The following is a 13,425-nucleotide window of genomic DNA, read 5'->3' as shown; positions in this document are numbered from 1 at the left end:
AATCCGGAGTCTGCCTTGTTTGCATTGCATTTGCATTCTCTTTTCCACTCTCTAGCCAGTCTTTAGTAAATGATTTTCTCAATGGGCCAGATGGGGTGGTGAACTTGTGTGGCAATTCAGAGCCAGATGTTTTAGCAGGGAGTGTGTGTGTGTGTGTGTGTGTGTGTGTGTGTGTGTGTGTGTGTGTGTGTGTCGTGTGTGTGTGTGTGTGTGTGTGTGTGTGTGTGAGTGTGTGCTAAAGTGAGAGGGCCAAAGAGGGATGTTTACCCTGCACACAAGGACATCTCTAAACTCCTTGACCATTGTTCTTGAATTACCAGACAGGCAGCCTGTAGAGAAGCAATATGAAAAACCCAACATGTGGGGTTGTTACAATTGTTTTGTTAGAGCAACTTCAGCACCATGGACAGCACATCAGCAGGGCTCTGCCGTTTCATAGCCTATCCTGTCGCTTTACCTTACGCAGTGGCATTATAAAACAGGTAGGCTTTTATCGGATTGCATGCAGTGATAGAGGATTCTTGTGCATTTTCGTTAATACAGTCAACGTGTGAAATAATATCCACGGTTTTTCCGTTATCGGGTTATTGTGGATAGCTGATACCCCTGGACTGTGCCCTGGCGTCACCTCTCACGCTCTGTCTGCGAATACGAATCCTTCCGTAGTATTGGTTGTGCTTCCCTCAAGGTGCAGGAGCTCAGCGTCACTGCCAGCAGCATCGCAGCATCAGTCTTCCCTTTTCAACAACAGCTCCACATCGGCCCGAAAGAGCGGCGCGGAGTCCCACACATTGTCATTTTTGAAATGCTGTGGCGTACTACATTGTTTTCCTCCAGATTCATGTCGGCGAAGTGCACTTTGAAGGCTTCGATATGCGCCCTCGCACGGATGTACTTAAGTTGAAATAAGGAAAAGGTCGGAAAAGCGAAGAGGGCACGATTTTCTAAGGATGACTAGTGACAAAGGGGAGCCCGTCAAGCTTCAGCGGTTGTAACCACTAAAACTTGACTGAAGGTTTCTGGGGACAGGCGCGTTCGTATTTGGACAGCCGGCGATTTTTGGGGTATAATCATGCCTGTTCGGAGAGGTCATGTTGCGCCACAAAACACATTTTTGGGGATAATTATAAGAAAATTCGAGGGACAGAGTGAGTATTGGCTTTGTGTTTTTGAGTGTATCTGTTCTGTTTATACAATTTGAATTGAGAAAGTAAATCGTCCATATCGTTGTTAACGGTGCTGATCACATAACAAGAAGATGAGTAAAATAATTATGAAAATCAATTGGATTTCATCAATAAAATGTCAACCCACAGCTGATATAGTATTGTTGTGCATGTTTTTGTTGAGAAACCGGGGGCTGGGGTCAATAAGGAGTGCTAGGGAGTTTTAGCATTATGAGTTTGTTGTGCCTCGTTCATTTGGCTCTCTCTGTTTCTTTACAGCATGGCTTTGCCATTAAAATCAATTAGATTCGTGGTGCAGTCATCTCCATTAAGAAATAATGAATCATGCGCCTAGATGTCATTTATCATGTTTGTATTTGCATATGCTTACAGTAGAGTAATACACTGTACGTGAGGCACCCTCCTGTGAAGTCTATTATCACCTTATATAACTATGGAGTCATAAATCATTATGGAACTGTATGATAAAGGAATAAGACACAGGAGGCCCCTGCGCTTTGATGTTTCCTAGATCTAATAATCCTGTGCTTAATTGCTCTATTGTTGTTTCATAACGCTTTATGACTGTGTCTAGAGGGCTTCAATTAAACTGTATAACAAGGGTGCTTCATATAAATAGTTTGTTACCGAATATATTTAACAGTATTTTTCTCTATAGTGCAACAGCATCTTACAGCCTATATGATAGAAGCATTAGAGAACTATAGGCCCACTGATTTCTTGCATACCTACAGTATGATTCAGCCATGAAGTGGACAACACTCTTCATATCAGTATGATAAGGTCCTCTCCTTCTCCTCATAGATAAGAAGTTCATTATAGCCAACGCCCGGGTGCAGAACTGCGCAATCATCTACTGCAACGATGGCTTTTGCAAGATGACTGGTTTCTCCAGGCCGGACGTGATGCAGAAGCCCTGCACCTGTGACTTCCTCCACGGAGAGTTCACCAACAGGCACACCATCGCCCAGGTGGCCCAGGCTCTCCTGGGGTCTGATGAGCGCAAGGTGGAGATCACCTATCACCGCAAGGATGGTGAGTAGAGATACCCCTTTTGATGTACTGTAGCACCACACACACCTACTTAAAAAAAAATACACAGTGGCACATTTTACACATATCTGGTAGTGGGGGTAAAAATTGAAGATAAGCCCTCGAAGAATTAGTACAGTACCACTGGACAAAGGTACAATATAAATCATTTGGCGATCTCTATTGACCCTAAATACAAAACTATTATAATGTTATGGGTAGTTTTCTTTATGCTGCTTATGAATTTTGCATGGAGACCATGGATGACTTGGCATGACAGCTGGTATTGTTTTGATCTGCTACTGTACGTGGTGTGTGGCAGAGTGAAAGTTTAAACCGGCCGTATCAGATATCCAGGTTCGTACAGGGTGTGTGCAGTGACCTCTAACAACCATATTTGTATCCAGATGCCTAAGCTTATTGCATAATGGCAGAGGTGTAATCAGGGGCCCGGCAGGTTCAAGTACGGGGGACTAAACAGCTTTATCAGAACCAGAGAGGGTTGGGGGGAGAGAGGGGGGGGGGGGGTTAATGTTGTGACCAGGATATTCTGTCCAATTGGAGTTGTTCCATTAGCTTTTAGCCTGTTGGGAGTGGTCAAGGTCAGAGATCACAGATGAGGTATCGGCTTCAAAGGATAGCTAGTTCTGGAGATTGTGTTCTCACACATGGAGCCCAGCTTCACAGAGAGAAATGCCCAGAGGGATAGGGAGAGGTGCAGCGGGAGGTGGAGGTGGAGGTTAAAGCGTGGTTAGCCGGTGGTGGACAAGGATGGCAGATTGCACCACTTGACAGATGGATGGGTGGGCTAATAGGTTATATCACCTATACTGTAGGTGAGGAACGACAAGTGCTTAAGGGGACTGTAGGGAAGTGTAGTCAGGCTGTGGTTTGACCATGAGCTATAAAGACTACATGTACAGCACAGTATGAAGATGACAGTTGCACAGCTGTGTAGAGGAGGTGGAGCAGTATGGAGAAGTGTGGTGGGTGAACAAGAGACATGGACTAAGGTGGCCCTGCCATAAACACCCTATTAGATGAGCTCATCGGAGCCTCCATGCAGTCCCATGGTGTTGTTTTTCCAGCTTAAGAGGAGGACTCGTTGGCATCGATTACTGGGCAAACAGTATTAATGAGGACACAAATACCTTCATGTTGCATTGATCTTCAAACCTGCGCGTCGAGAGGATAAATCAATGGTGGCCATCCTCCAGAGATGTGATGAGAAGAGTTCAGGGGAGCTGTCTGATGCTGCTGCGTGATAGACCTCATTACTGTCCTGGAGCCTATACTGCCTCCAATTACCTGACTATCGCTCCACTTCCTGATTCAGTACTTTTTCAAGGGTCAGAAAGCTTTTATAACCAGCTGAGATTTTCCCTATCCTCATAAGCCTTGATCATACCAATGTTCTTAATATTGTGTTTTTTACCATGAGACCTTGGGCCCTAAGTTAACCTCCAATGTTTCCATACAAGTCTCTGTACTTCGTTGGATTTTGTCCAATGCTATCCAATGAGGATTATTATGATGATTTCCGACTAATTGTGTTCTCATATTGTGTTGCCATAAAGGCGATGTGATTATGGCTGGGTGATTGCTCAGCTCCCGGTGGGCCACTTGGATTCTGCCTGGCAATCTCCTCTGTTTTAATCCCCTGACCCAGAGTACCAGAGGAATAGAACAGTAGCTGTCAGTTGTGCTTCAGCAGAATTTGGCCAAATGAATTCATAGGATGTGTCCTTTTGCTGAACTGGTGTTTCTTTCGACTTTTGTGCATGGATCCTAATCAACTTAAGTTTGGTGCATATAAAACTTTTTATATAAAGTTACGACATAATATGCTTTACAAAATATTGCATGTGAGCATGTCAAGCATTAAGTATTCCGGTGTACAGACCGACTTGATTTGGATAAGGCCCTAGAAATGGTCTAAATGGTCAACTGCAAGGGGGGCTAGGGGAGGTCGAAATCAGAGGATGGGCTAATTTTAATGCATGGAATGAAACACCATTCCTCATTTCATTCCATGCATTATAATGAGCTTGTCCTTTGATTTCTACCTCCACCAGCCTCCCCGAGCCTACTGATACTCACACTATTCAACTGCAACTCTGTTTATTAACAACCTGCCATGGTTAAGGTTAGGGTAAGTAATTAATTGAACAGCTATGAATCTATAAACTATAAATCATCCACAGGCATACGCTAGCCTGGCAACATCGGATGTGGTGCATGCGTTCTTGTAATTATCTTAATACACCAGCTGTATTACAACGCACCTTGACCTCCTCACGCTAAACAGTCAACCGTGACGCACTTCAACTGGCTATTTCTGTTGTTTTTTTTCTATTCTCTCCTTTCTGTGTGTCCTAAACCCATGAGTACAGACACACTGAAGTGTGCCAGGGCTTGCTCTTGCCGATGGAACAAGAGGATCCTGTTGTTATCACTATGCATAATGCATACTGTGTGTGTGTGTGTGTGTGTGTGTGTGTGTGTGTGTGTGTGTGTGTGTGTGTGTGTGTACACGCACGTGTGTATGTGTGTGAGTGCGTGCATGCGTGCGTGTGCGTGCGTGTGTGTGTGTTTGTGTGTGTGTGTGTTTGTGTGTGTGTGTGTGTTTGTGTGTGTGTGTGTGCGCAAGAGAGAGAGAGTGCCCAGCAGCTCACTCAGAGAGCTATTACCACTTGTGCACGTAGCACCGTGCAGGTCCCTGCGTCCCTTATCTTACTGTGACGGTTGGTGACGCCATTCGTCAACCACGTCTCTCTAATCACCTTGAAACCAGAGCCAAACTGCTCTGCTAAAATGGATTGATTTTCAATCTCCACATACATGTGATGTTTGGGGCTGTTTTGAGTAGTGTCCAATGCCCACATTAGAGATCAGGGCCACTCCGAAGTGGTTCGATGACAGTCAATAAAACACTGACAACAACTTGTTTTTGCAATGCATTTGACTGATTGCTAGTCTAATCTATCCCATCCTATTTTCTGAATGCAGATTCAACTGTATGTCGTCACACACACTGTGAGTGAAGAGCCCAAAAAAATTATGCATAAAGATTGCTCAATTTTAACCCTCTGTTCAAATACTCAAATACAATCATCACAGTCTTGGCCTGCCACACTCAAGCACTCTCACATAGGTTTTGGTGTATCAATAAATCAATTCCATACATACGCCCTTACTCACGATTAAACGTGTCTCTGAGTGGGAGACTGAGTAGGTGAAGGAACAGCAGTAATGCATTACGCCTGTCTGGGGGAAACTAGAGTCATCAAACCCCCATTAAATTAACACCGCTTACTAGTTAAGGGTAGCAATGTGTTTAATGCAGAGCAGCATCTGAGGGTGGCACACATGGGGTAAGTCAACATCTTATCTTAGACCCTAGGACAAGAGTGGAGAAAACACACACACACACAAGCACGCAAGCACGCACCCACGCATGCACGCACACACGCACACACACACACGCACACACACACACTCACACACACACACACGCACACACACACACACAAAGGTAGAGAATGTATGGGTGTGTGCCTGCATATCTCAGCTTTCCTGATTCATCCCTGATTCATCCCTTCCAACTTTCCTCTCTGCTTACAGTCTCTCTCTCTCTCTCTCTCTCTCTCTCTTTCTTTCTCTCTCTCTCTCTCTCTCTCTCTCTCTCTCTCTCTCTCTTTCTTTCTCACACTGTCTCTCTCTATCTATAGCCATAGGGGTTACGATCTCTCACAGCTTCATTTTCATGCATCTTCCTCAAATCAGGAAATGAATAATCAACTGGGGCGGTATACAGTAGGAACAGTAGCACTAGCAACCAGGAGTGAAAGGACAGTCAGTGAATGGTTCTCTGCTCTCTTGGCTCATTCAGCCCTTAGACCACGAGACGTTAAGCTGCTTAACCTCCTGGCAGCAAATGAAAACAAAAGGGGCAATGAAGATGGCAATAGCACACAGCCCCCCCTCTGGGTGTAACTCTATCTCTCCCTGTGTGCTTTCAAAAGTGTGTGTGTGTGCATGTGTGGGTGTGTGCGCGTGTGCACGTGCACGTGTGTGGGTGTGCACGTGTGTGGGTGTGTACATGAGTGCGTGTGTGTGTGTGTGTGTGCGCATGTGCAAGTGTATGGGTGTGTGCGTGTGTGCGCGTGCGCGTGCGCGTGCACGAGTGCGTGCATGCATGCCTTTCTCTGAGTCCCCTTCCGTGTTTCACCCGTAGTCATTGGGCCATTTGCCCCACCTAGGTGCAACGTTGTCATAGCAATGGAAAAAGCACCAACTTGAATAAGCGAGTATTCAAGATGTTGTTGCCGCGATACCACCGCCGAGACTCAGTCTCATCTAAAATGATGAGTGAGTGTTATTGAGGGATATGTGCCTCAAGCTTTCTCTAGCTGATTGACTGACTGTGGAGAGCTGAGAATGGGAACCATTGATGTGTGGATATGCTCTGTACAAACAAGATTAGCCCCCTTCAGTATGGCCTGCAGTCTGTATGATGTTGCCCGTGGGTTTGGTAATGTTACTGCATCGGGAGAGAGACTGAAGCCTTGTCATCAGCAGTGCTTATGCTAGAGAGAGACAGAGTGAGAGAGGGTGATGGAGTGAGAGAGAGGGAGATAGAGAGAGAGAGAGAGAGAGAGAGAGATGAGTGAGGGGAGGGGACAGTGAGGGAGAGAAAGAGGTAGAGATGGAAGAGAGAGGGGGATGAGATAAAAGCAGAGAAAGAGGGAGAGAGTATGCAAAAGAGGGGGACAGAAGGAAAAGAAAGTGCAAAAGAGAGGAATAGAAGGAGAGAGAAAGCAAAATAAGAGGGAGAGCAGTGCTTATGCTAGAGAGAGACAGAGTGAGAGAGGGTGATGGAGTGAGAGAGAGGGAGATAGAGAGAGAGAGAGAGAGAGAGAGATGAGTGAGGGGAGGGGACAGTGAGGGAGAGAAAGAGGTAGAGATGGAAGAGAGAGGGGGATGAGATAAAAGCAGAGAAAGAGGGAGAGAGTATGCAAAAGAGGGGGACAGAAGGAAAAGAAAGTGCAAAAGAGAGGAATAGAAGGAGAGAGAAAGCAAAATAAGAGGGAGAGAGGAAGAGGAAGAGGAGGAGAGAGAGAGAGAGAGAGAGAGATAGAATTCAGGTGCTGCTGAATATTGAATGGAAATTTCCATCCTAGGGACACCCTCTTGAATCCAATCCAACGGCTTCAGAGCCACCTGTCTCAATTATAGATGGCCCAAGCTCTCTCCGGAAGGCTTGTCTGCCAGCCAAATAGCTGTTCTCTCCCAGCTGGGCTCATTTAACTAGGAGTCTTTCTCACATTTTCACATCAGCTCGAGACGTTCCTGTATTGACGAGCCCTCCGCTGTAACTCAGGGGGGTAATAGATAGGAGTTGGCAGGGATGAATAGGTGTTTGTTGTGCACCTTCGATTTCCTATAGTGACGCGCCATATGTCATCTATCCCTGTTGGCTGGCATGTCAGAGAGAAACAACAGCATCAGTGGAGCAATGGGAAACTAGTGAACGCTAATCCTGCAATGTGTTGGTTTTAAACCTAGATACCCAAATATGATACACAAACAGACTTTGGTGTAGTGTTAGGATATTAGCACAGCAGGTAATGTTGTGTAAAATTTCAATTGATCTCCTTATTGGGGAATACAGGGAAAATATTGCTCTTTCAGGATAGAACACCGTCGTGGAATGAAATTCTACTGATAAATTCGGTTTCATATCTCGTCCTGTGTCTTTGCATGACCAGTAGGAAACCATATATAATTTTTCACACCACCGTAGATGCGGTTCCATTCATTTCCATCTTGTCTATTGTGCCCCTCTCCCCCAGGCCCCCCCCCATATACACACACCCCCACCCTTAACGCACCCCACCCCCAAACCCCACCAAAAAAAGACATGATCTGAGTCACGGCATAGCGTTGTCATAGCAACGGACCTAGGAGCCAAAACGCATCCTCTGGTTCTCTAATAATGCATCATGGCATGTCTCCTGTAGCACCTGAGGAGATCAACTGTAGCCAGGACGATTGTCACTCCTATCAACATGATAGAATCACTAGAATCGCGTCGTCGGACTGTTCCTAGATGGTTGGCGAGGGACGAAGTTTAGCTGAACATGAATGAAGTCGACAATTCTCAGCATAATTCTGCTCATGTTCATCCCCAATATGGCTGTTGGCCGTTTTTTTTGGATTATCCATATATTACATGTCCAGATGAGATATCTTATTTAAAATCGATGTCTTAGACGATAAGGCCTGTAAGGCAAGGCAAACCAGATCAATAACCACTCTCTACTGGTAGCCTCCCTGCCGCTTAGGGACTCGTCATGACCACAAGCAGTGCAGTACATCCCAGTCCCAGTGGCTCCTCCAGGAAGGTCAGGCCTATCAATCAAATAGCCAATAAACCATGAACAACCACCCACGGCAAATTTGGCTTTCCTACATAACCCTTGTGAGATGTTGGTGCTGTAGAAAGACAAGAAGGAAATCCAAAGGCATAGTATCTAGCTCGTTTAAAAAGATCCCATCAACCTCGAATAGCAGCTCAAATCTGGTTGCATGTAGCAGGATGAATCTAGTGCATTTGCATTGTGTCTCCATTGAGGCAGTGCAGGCGTGATGCCTGGGTATACTGCCTCCAGACAGCAAACAATGGGTTTGTCGGATAGCCCTCCTCCCCCCCTTGCCCCTCCCCCTCCCCTCACTAGTTTCTCGCCCCCCTCCCCCTTGCCCCTCTCTCCTCCTACAGCTACCGCTGGCTCATCCACCATCCAGCTCTCCAGCTGTGCACCACCACCAACATCCACTGCCCTCAAGATGATTAAAGTGAATGTGGGTTATTGACAAAGAGATTATTTCACAGATTATGCAATTCATTTCTCTCCATATATACATTTCCGAATGAGCCCCTGAAATCCCCTTTATGTGTGCCAGTCGCGCGCTTTATTGACAAAATACAGTAGTTAATCTGTCACTATTATCTCACATGGCGTAATTTTACGACAGGGACTTACCCCATGAGATACCTCATGTGAACTGTCTATGAGTGAGTGAGGAGTCATTCATGATTTCAGGCTGCAGGTTGTCCATTCATTGGTGCCTGGCCGCTGTAGTTCACTGTTGGTCTTTTCCTGCCCTTCATGACTTCTGACGAGTTTGAATTCAACGAGGCTGGAGCCTAAACTGTTTCTCCAGCAGAAGATACAGTTGACGTTTGATGGAAATGTTTGATTTTATAATGCTATACAAAACTTAAATCACAGTCTGTTTTTCAAAGATGTAAAGGTTTTTTGTTCTAAAACCAAGTGGGTAGTTAGGCTACAGTATGCTAGCTAGTATGATGGGTTTCTCTCTCTCTCTGGTGTAACTTCAGTATATGGAGGCCTCTGAGGCCTGTCATCTGATCCGTAAAGTATCGTGTCAGCTGATTTGGGGTGAATCAGGTGAAAGTGGACATGCATGCAATGCCCCATAGAAGAGGCACCAGTCCATTACTAATGCTCAATGCCAAGCTGGAGATCAGAACTTTGCCCTACCGAAGGAGTCACTTTGATGGAGATCGAATCAGCAGCCCCCCAGTGTCATCCTCCTCCAGGGATGGCCCATGGCCACTGAACTATTTCATCATTTCTGCCATTTCTCGACCATTATAGTTGATGCCCCGATGATCAGGGCACATCCACATTGATCCAGCCCCTGACATTTACAGCTTCTGATTCCTCATCATGTCCGTATGTTTGAATCCTATCCAAGCGTTCTGTCCACAGGGAGCCTCAGTATGCTGATGATGTTCTAGTGCTCTGGGGCAGGACTTAAAGACTTGGACTTGGACTTAGACTCCAACTTGACTGTTTAGAGGTGTAGAGTTAGGGTAGAGTATTAAATGTTAAATATGTGATGTCTCTGTATTTTAATAGAAACTGTATGAGTGTGTGAATGTGTGTTTTAACTAACAACTAGCTGTTGGCACATTTTAGGATGTGTCCAAATGGCCCGGTGACATGATTTCAGTTGGATTGATTTCAGTTGGATGTCTTAGGACTTTTTCACTCAAATTCATGTTTACAATAGTTTGTTTGTATGTATGTGTACACATGTATACCAATAACATTTAAAGCATCTATTAGTGATGGCTGTATCATGCAGGGTCACCTATCTACAGGGTGATCTATCTGTGGTGCTCAATGATTTAAATTCACAGAGAGCAGAACGTTCAAAATGTGATTTGAAGTCATTTTGAAGTCACAAATCATTTGCTTACAAAATCTCCTGTCAACAAAACTATATACATACAAAGTAATAAATCTGTATTCATTAGGTTATGAAGGGATACAACAGTTCTCATAAAGATGTTGGAGTCATATAAATCATAATCAAGAAGTATATTTCATTTTTTGAAATGAATAAAAACTGTTTTAATGAAATAAATGACATTATTTCACAATTGGTATTTCTTTCTAAAGCTGCAAAACGCTGAAGATCTTAGCATGGCGAAGCTTGTGTAACTCCAGTTCATTTAAACAAGTCTCTCTGGGAAGACGTTGGTCGATGAGATGCCCTTGTAGCTTCAGCATCTGTCTCGTCACATCTCTCTTCCAAGCTGTGAATGATGCTATATATTTATATATTTATATATATTTATAGCACCATTCACAGCTTGGTGTTTTCACAGCATTCACATAGCCTTCAATCACTCGCCATGCTTCCCAGTCAAGCGTTTGCAGGGACATTGCAACGGTGGCGTTAAAGGCATCTAGCTAACTTTGCATTGCCGTAGAGGTCCATTTAAACTAGCAGCAACAGAACAGGGTGGACCCAGAGCTAGACGGGAGAGGGAGGCCCGTCTTAGTTCGGTAATACAGTAGTAGGGGAAATACTGGGATAGGGTAGCGCTTTCCCTCCTGCATGAGGGAAGACATGTTATAGTTACCCTTCTCATTGTGCTGCTAAATGTCCCCTGGAGCAAGGGATTAGGTTTCTCAAGAACGGCTGTTTGAAAGACAAGGTCCCACGGAATGAGAGTGTGTCTCTTTTTCCAGAGGCGGGTAACGTCGCCTAGTCAACCAAGTCGGGGTGATGACGGAATGTGTGATGGCGGGAACAGATGCACATCGGCACATCCACTGGCGCTGCTGCTGAATTAGGCAATTCATTATTAGAAAGAAAGTGTGCAGCTACTTTTTTTTTTTTACTCTATGTTGATTTACCATATCGCCTACGTTTGGCTTTCGTTTGACTTTGGCCCCATCCACACAGCAGTGGAGGCTGGTGGAGGTAGAAATCGGAGGCTCATTGTAATGCATGGAACGTCCAACGATTTCGACCTCCTTCCGCTTCCACTATCCACACAGGGAACAACAGGTTAACTGGTGGCGGTGATGTGACTGTTATTTCCACTGACAAGCTGAAATAGTCCTCCTGAGCATTCTTGTCTCTCCCCTGCACTGACAGCAGTCAGGAGCGACATTGGTTCCTGGCCTTGGGGAGCTAAGGCACCAACCAACAGCCCTCCCCACTGCGGAGCCCTCAACTCTCATTATTGTCATCCACCTTCCCCCTTATCTGGCTTTCTGAGAAGAAGTGCAGGATACTATTTTGAATACAGTCTTATTGCTGGGACGCTCCCAGTGCCTCTGTCTTGGAATGGGCTGCTGAGAAATCTATATGCCATTATGCCCGAGCCTGAGTGTTGTATAACTGTTTTGAATTGATATAGAACGAGAGAGAGAGAGAGAGAGAGAGAGAGAGAGAGAGAGAGAGAGAGAGGGGTCCCATGAGAGAAAGAGAGAGAGAGAAAGAGATAGAGAGGTCCCACGAGAGAGAGAGAGAGATAGAATGATTTAATGTTTGTGTGTGTGTGTGTGTGTGTGTGTGTGTGTGTGTGTGTGTGTGTGTGTGTGTGTGTGTCTGGCCTCTGTGTGTACATTAGCTTCTCTTAACAAGCATCTTGATGAGCTGAATTGTTTGAATTATTGATAGTGGAAATAGAATCTAATGAAATTTCCGGCATCTTGAAACTAGAACCTTTCTCACTGCACTACCTATTTATAAGCACACACACATTTTACACTCAAAGTATATTCATCTGCACACACACACTCAGGATTTACCCCTCAACTTAAAAATAATGGAATGTTGTTTTTAATTACTATTAACCCCTCTGTCATGAATCAAATGGATTGAAGCGTATTGCTATTGGGTCATAAATGACAGAATTCATAGATATCGCATTATTGTACGCATCTTCTGTGACATGTAAAGTATCATGTATGTTAGCGTCCAAGCTTTTCTCAGGTATTGCTTCCAAAATGACGGATAAATATCATACCTCACTACTCAACCAAATGTATTTGACAGATGGCATTGAGTTAAAACACAATATACATATTCTGTTCCCTGAGCCTGCTGTGTCTGTATTTTGTCCAAGCACAAGGCTGCGTGCGTCCATACCTGAGTCATGCCGTACCATCTGTGTGGTGACAGATTTCCAGGTAGTCCTGATAATCCAGGTAGACCGCCGTGACAGGGAGGAAATGAAGCAGAGTGGAAAATATTTAAATCGATAAGACCCACGTACTCACAAGGCTTAGGGTTTGACTTTCACACACACAAACACACACACAAACACACACACACACACACACACACATTAACTCGGGCAGCATCCCAGGAGGCTTATTGGCTTGTTTTCATGGTGTTTTAGTTTGACTCGGGAGTATGGTCCAGATTCAGAGGTTACAGAATTTTGACCCACAGTTTTATGATTGTACTGTATACAATTGTGCCTTACCGGTGTCAGTATGTATTGTATTGGACGTCTTTGAATGTACATTTTTAACTGTACTGCAAGTCAGCATTTTGTGGTGCCCCAGGGCATCAGTAACACTAGAAACAAAATGTCTACTGTGATTCCGTCCATCCTCTTACCGTACACTCTTGAGAGGACCAATTGTCGAGAGGGGAAAAAGCTGAGTCATTCAAATCGTTAAAAAAAAGAGTTTCTTAAAACATGGATGATTATTACTATTCCAGTGTATTATTATTATTATTATTATTATTATAAATCATGAACAGGTCTCGTGAGTTGCCTATATTTACAGCACAGTCTGTATTTGTTCATTATTATGTATGTATCCTTTATGTATACAGGTAAATCCCTTTTACAAGAGAGACC

At 44.6% G+C, this 13,425-nt stretch overlaps 1 protein-coding gene across 1 annotated transcript in view; it reads left to right on the top strand.

Annotated features, from left to right (window-relative positions):
- Positions 1–1,072: 1,072 nt before the first annotated feature.
- The window catches only part of LOC310815035 (voltage-gated inwardly rectifying potassium channel KCNH7-like), a gene marked incomplete at both ends in the record, with an annotated part of 48,803 nt that continues 36,450 nt past the window's right edge, over positions 1,073–13,425 (top strand). Inside the window, 2 exons of the mRNA XM_083684643.1 lie at positions 1,073–1,148; positions 1,992–2,222. Coding sequence (XP_083540769.1) covers positions 1,073–1,148; positions 1,992–2,222 — 307 coding nt within the window. The remainder of the gene's footprint in view (positions 1,149–1,991; positions 2,223–13,425) is intronic.

The sequence above is a fragment of the Argentina silus genome (genome assembly GCF_951799395.1).
Source record: "Argentina silus genome assembly, chromosome: 14".
Classification (NCBI taxonomy): domain Eukaryota; kingdom Metazoa; phylum Chordata; class Actinopteri; order Argentiniformes; family Argentinidae; genus Argentina; species Argentina silus.
Note: the sequence above shows the minus strand (reverse complement) of the source record. Positions and strands in the feature narration are given on the sequence as shown.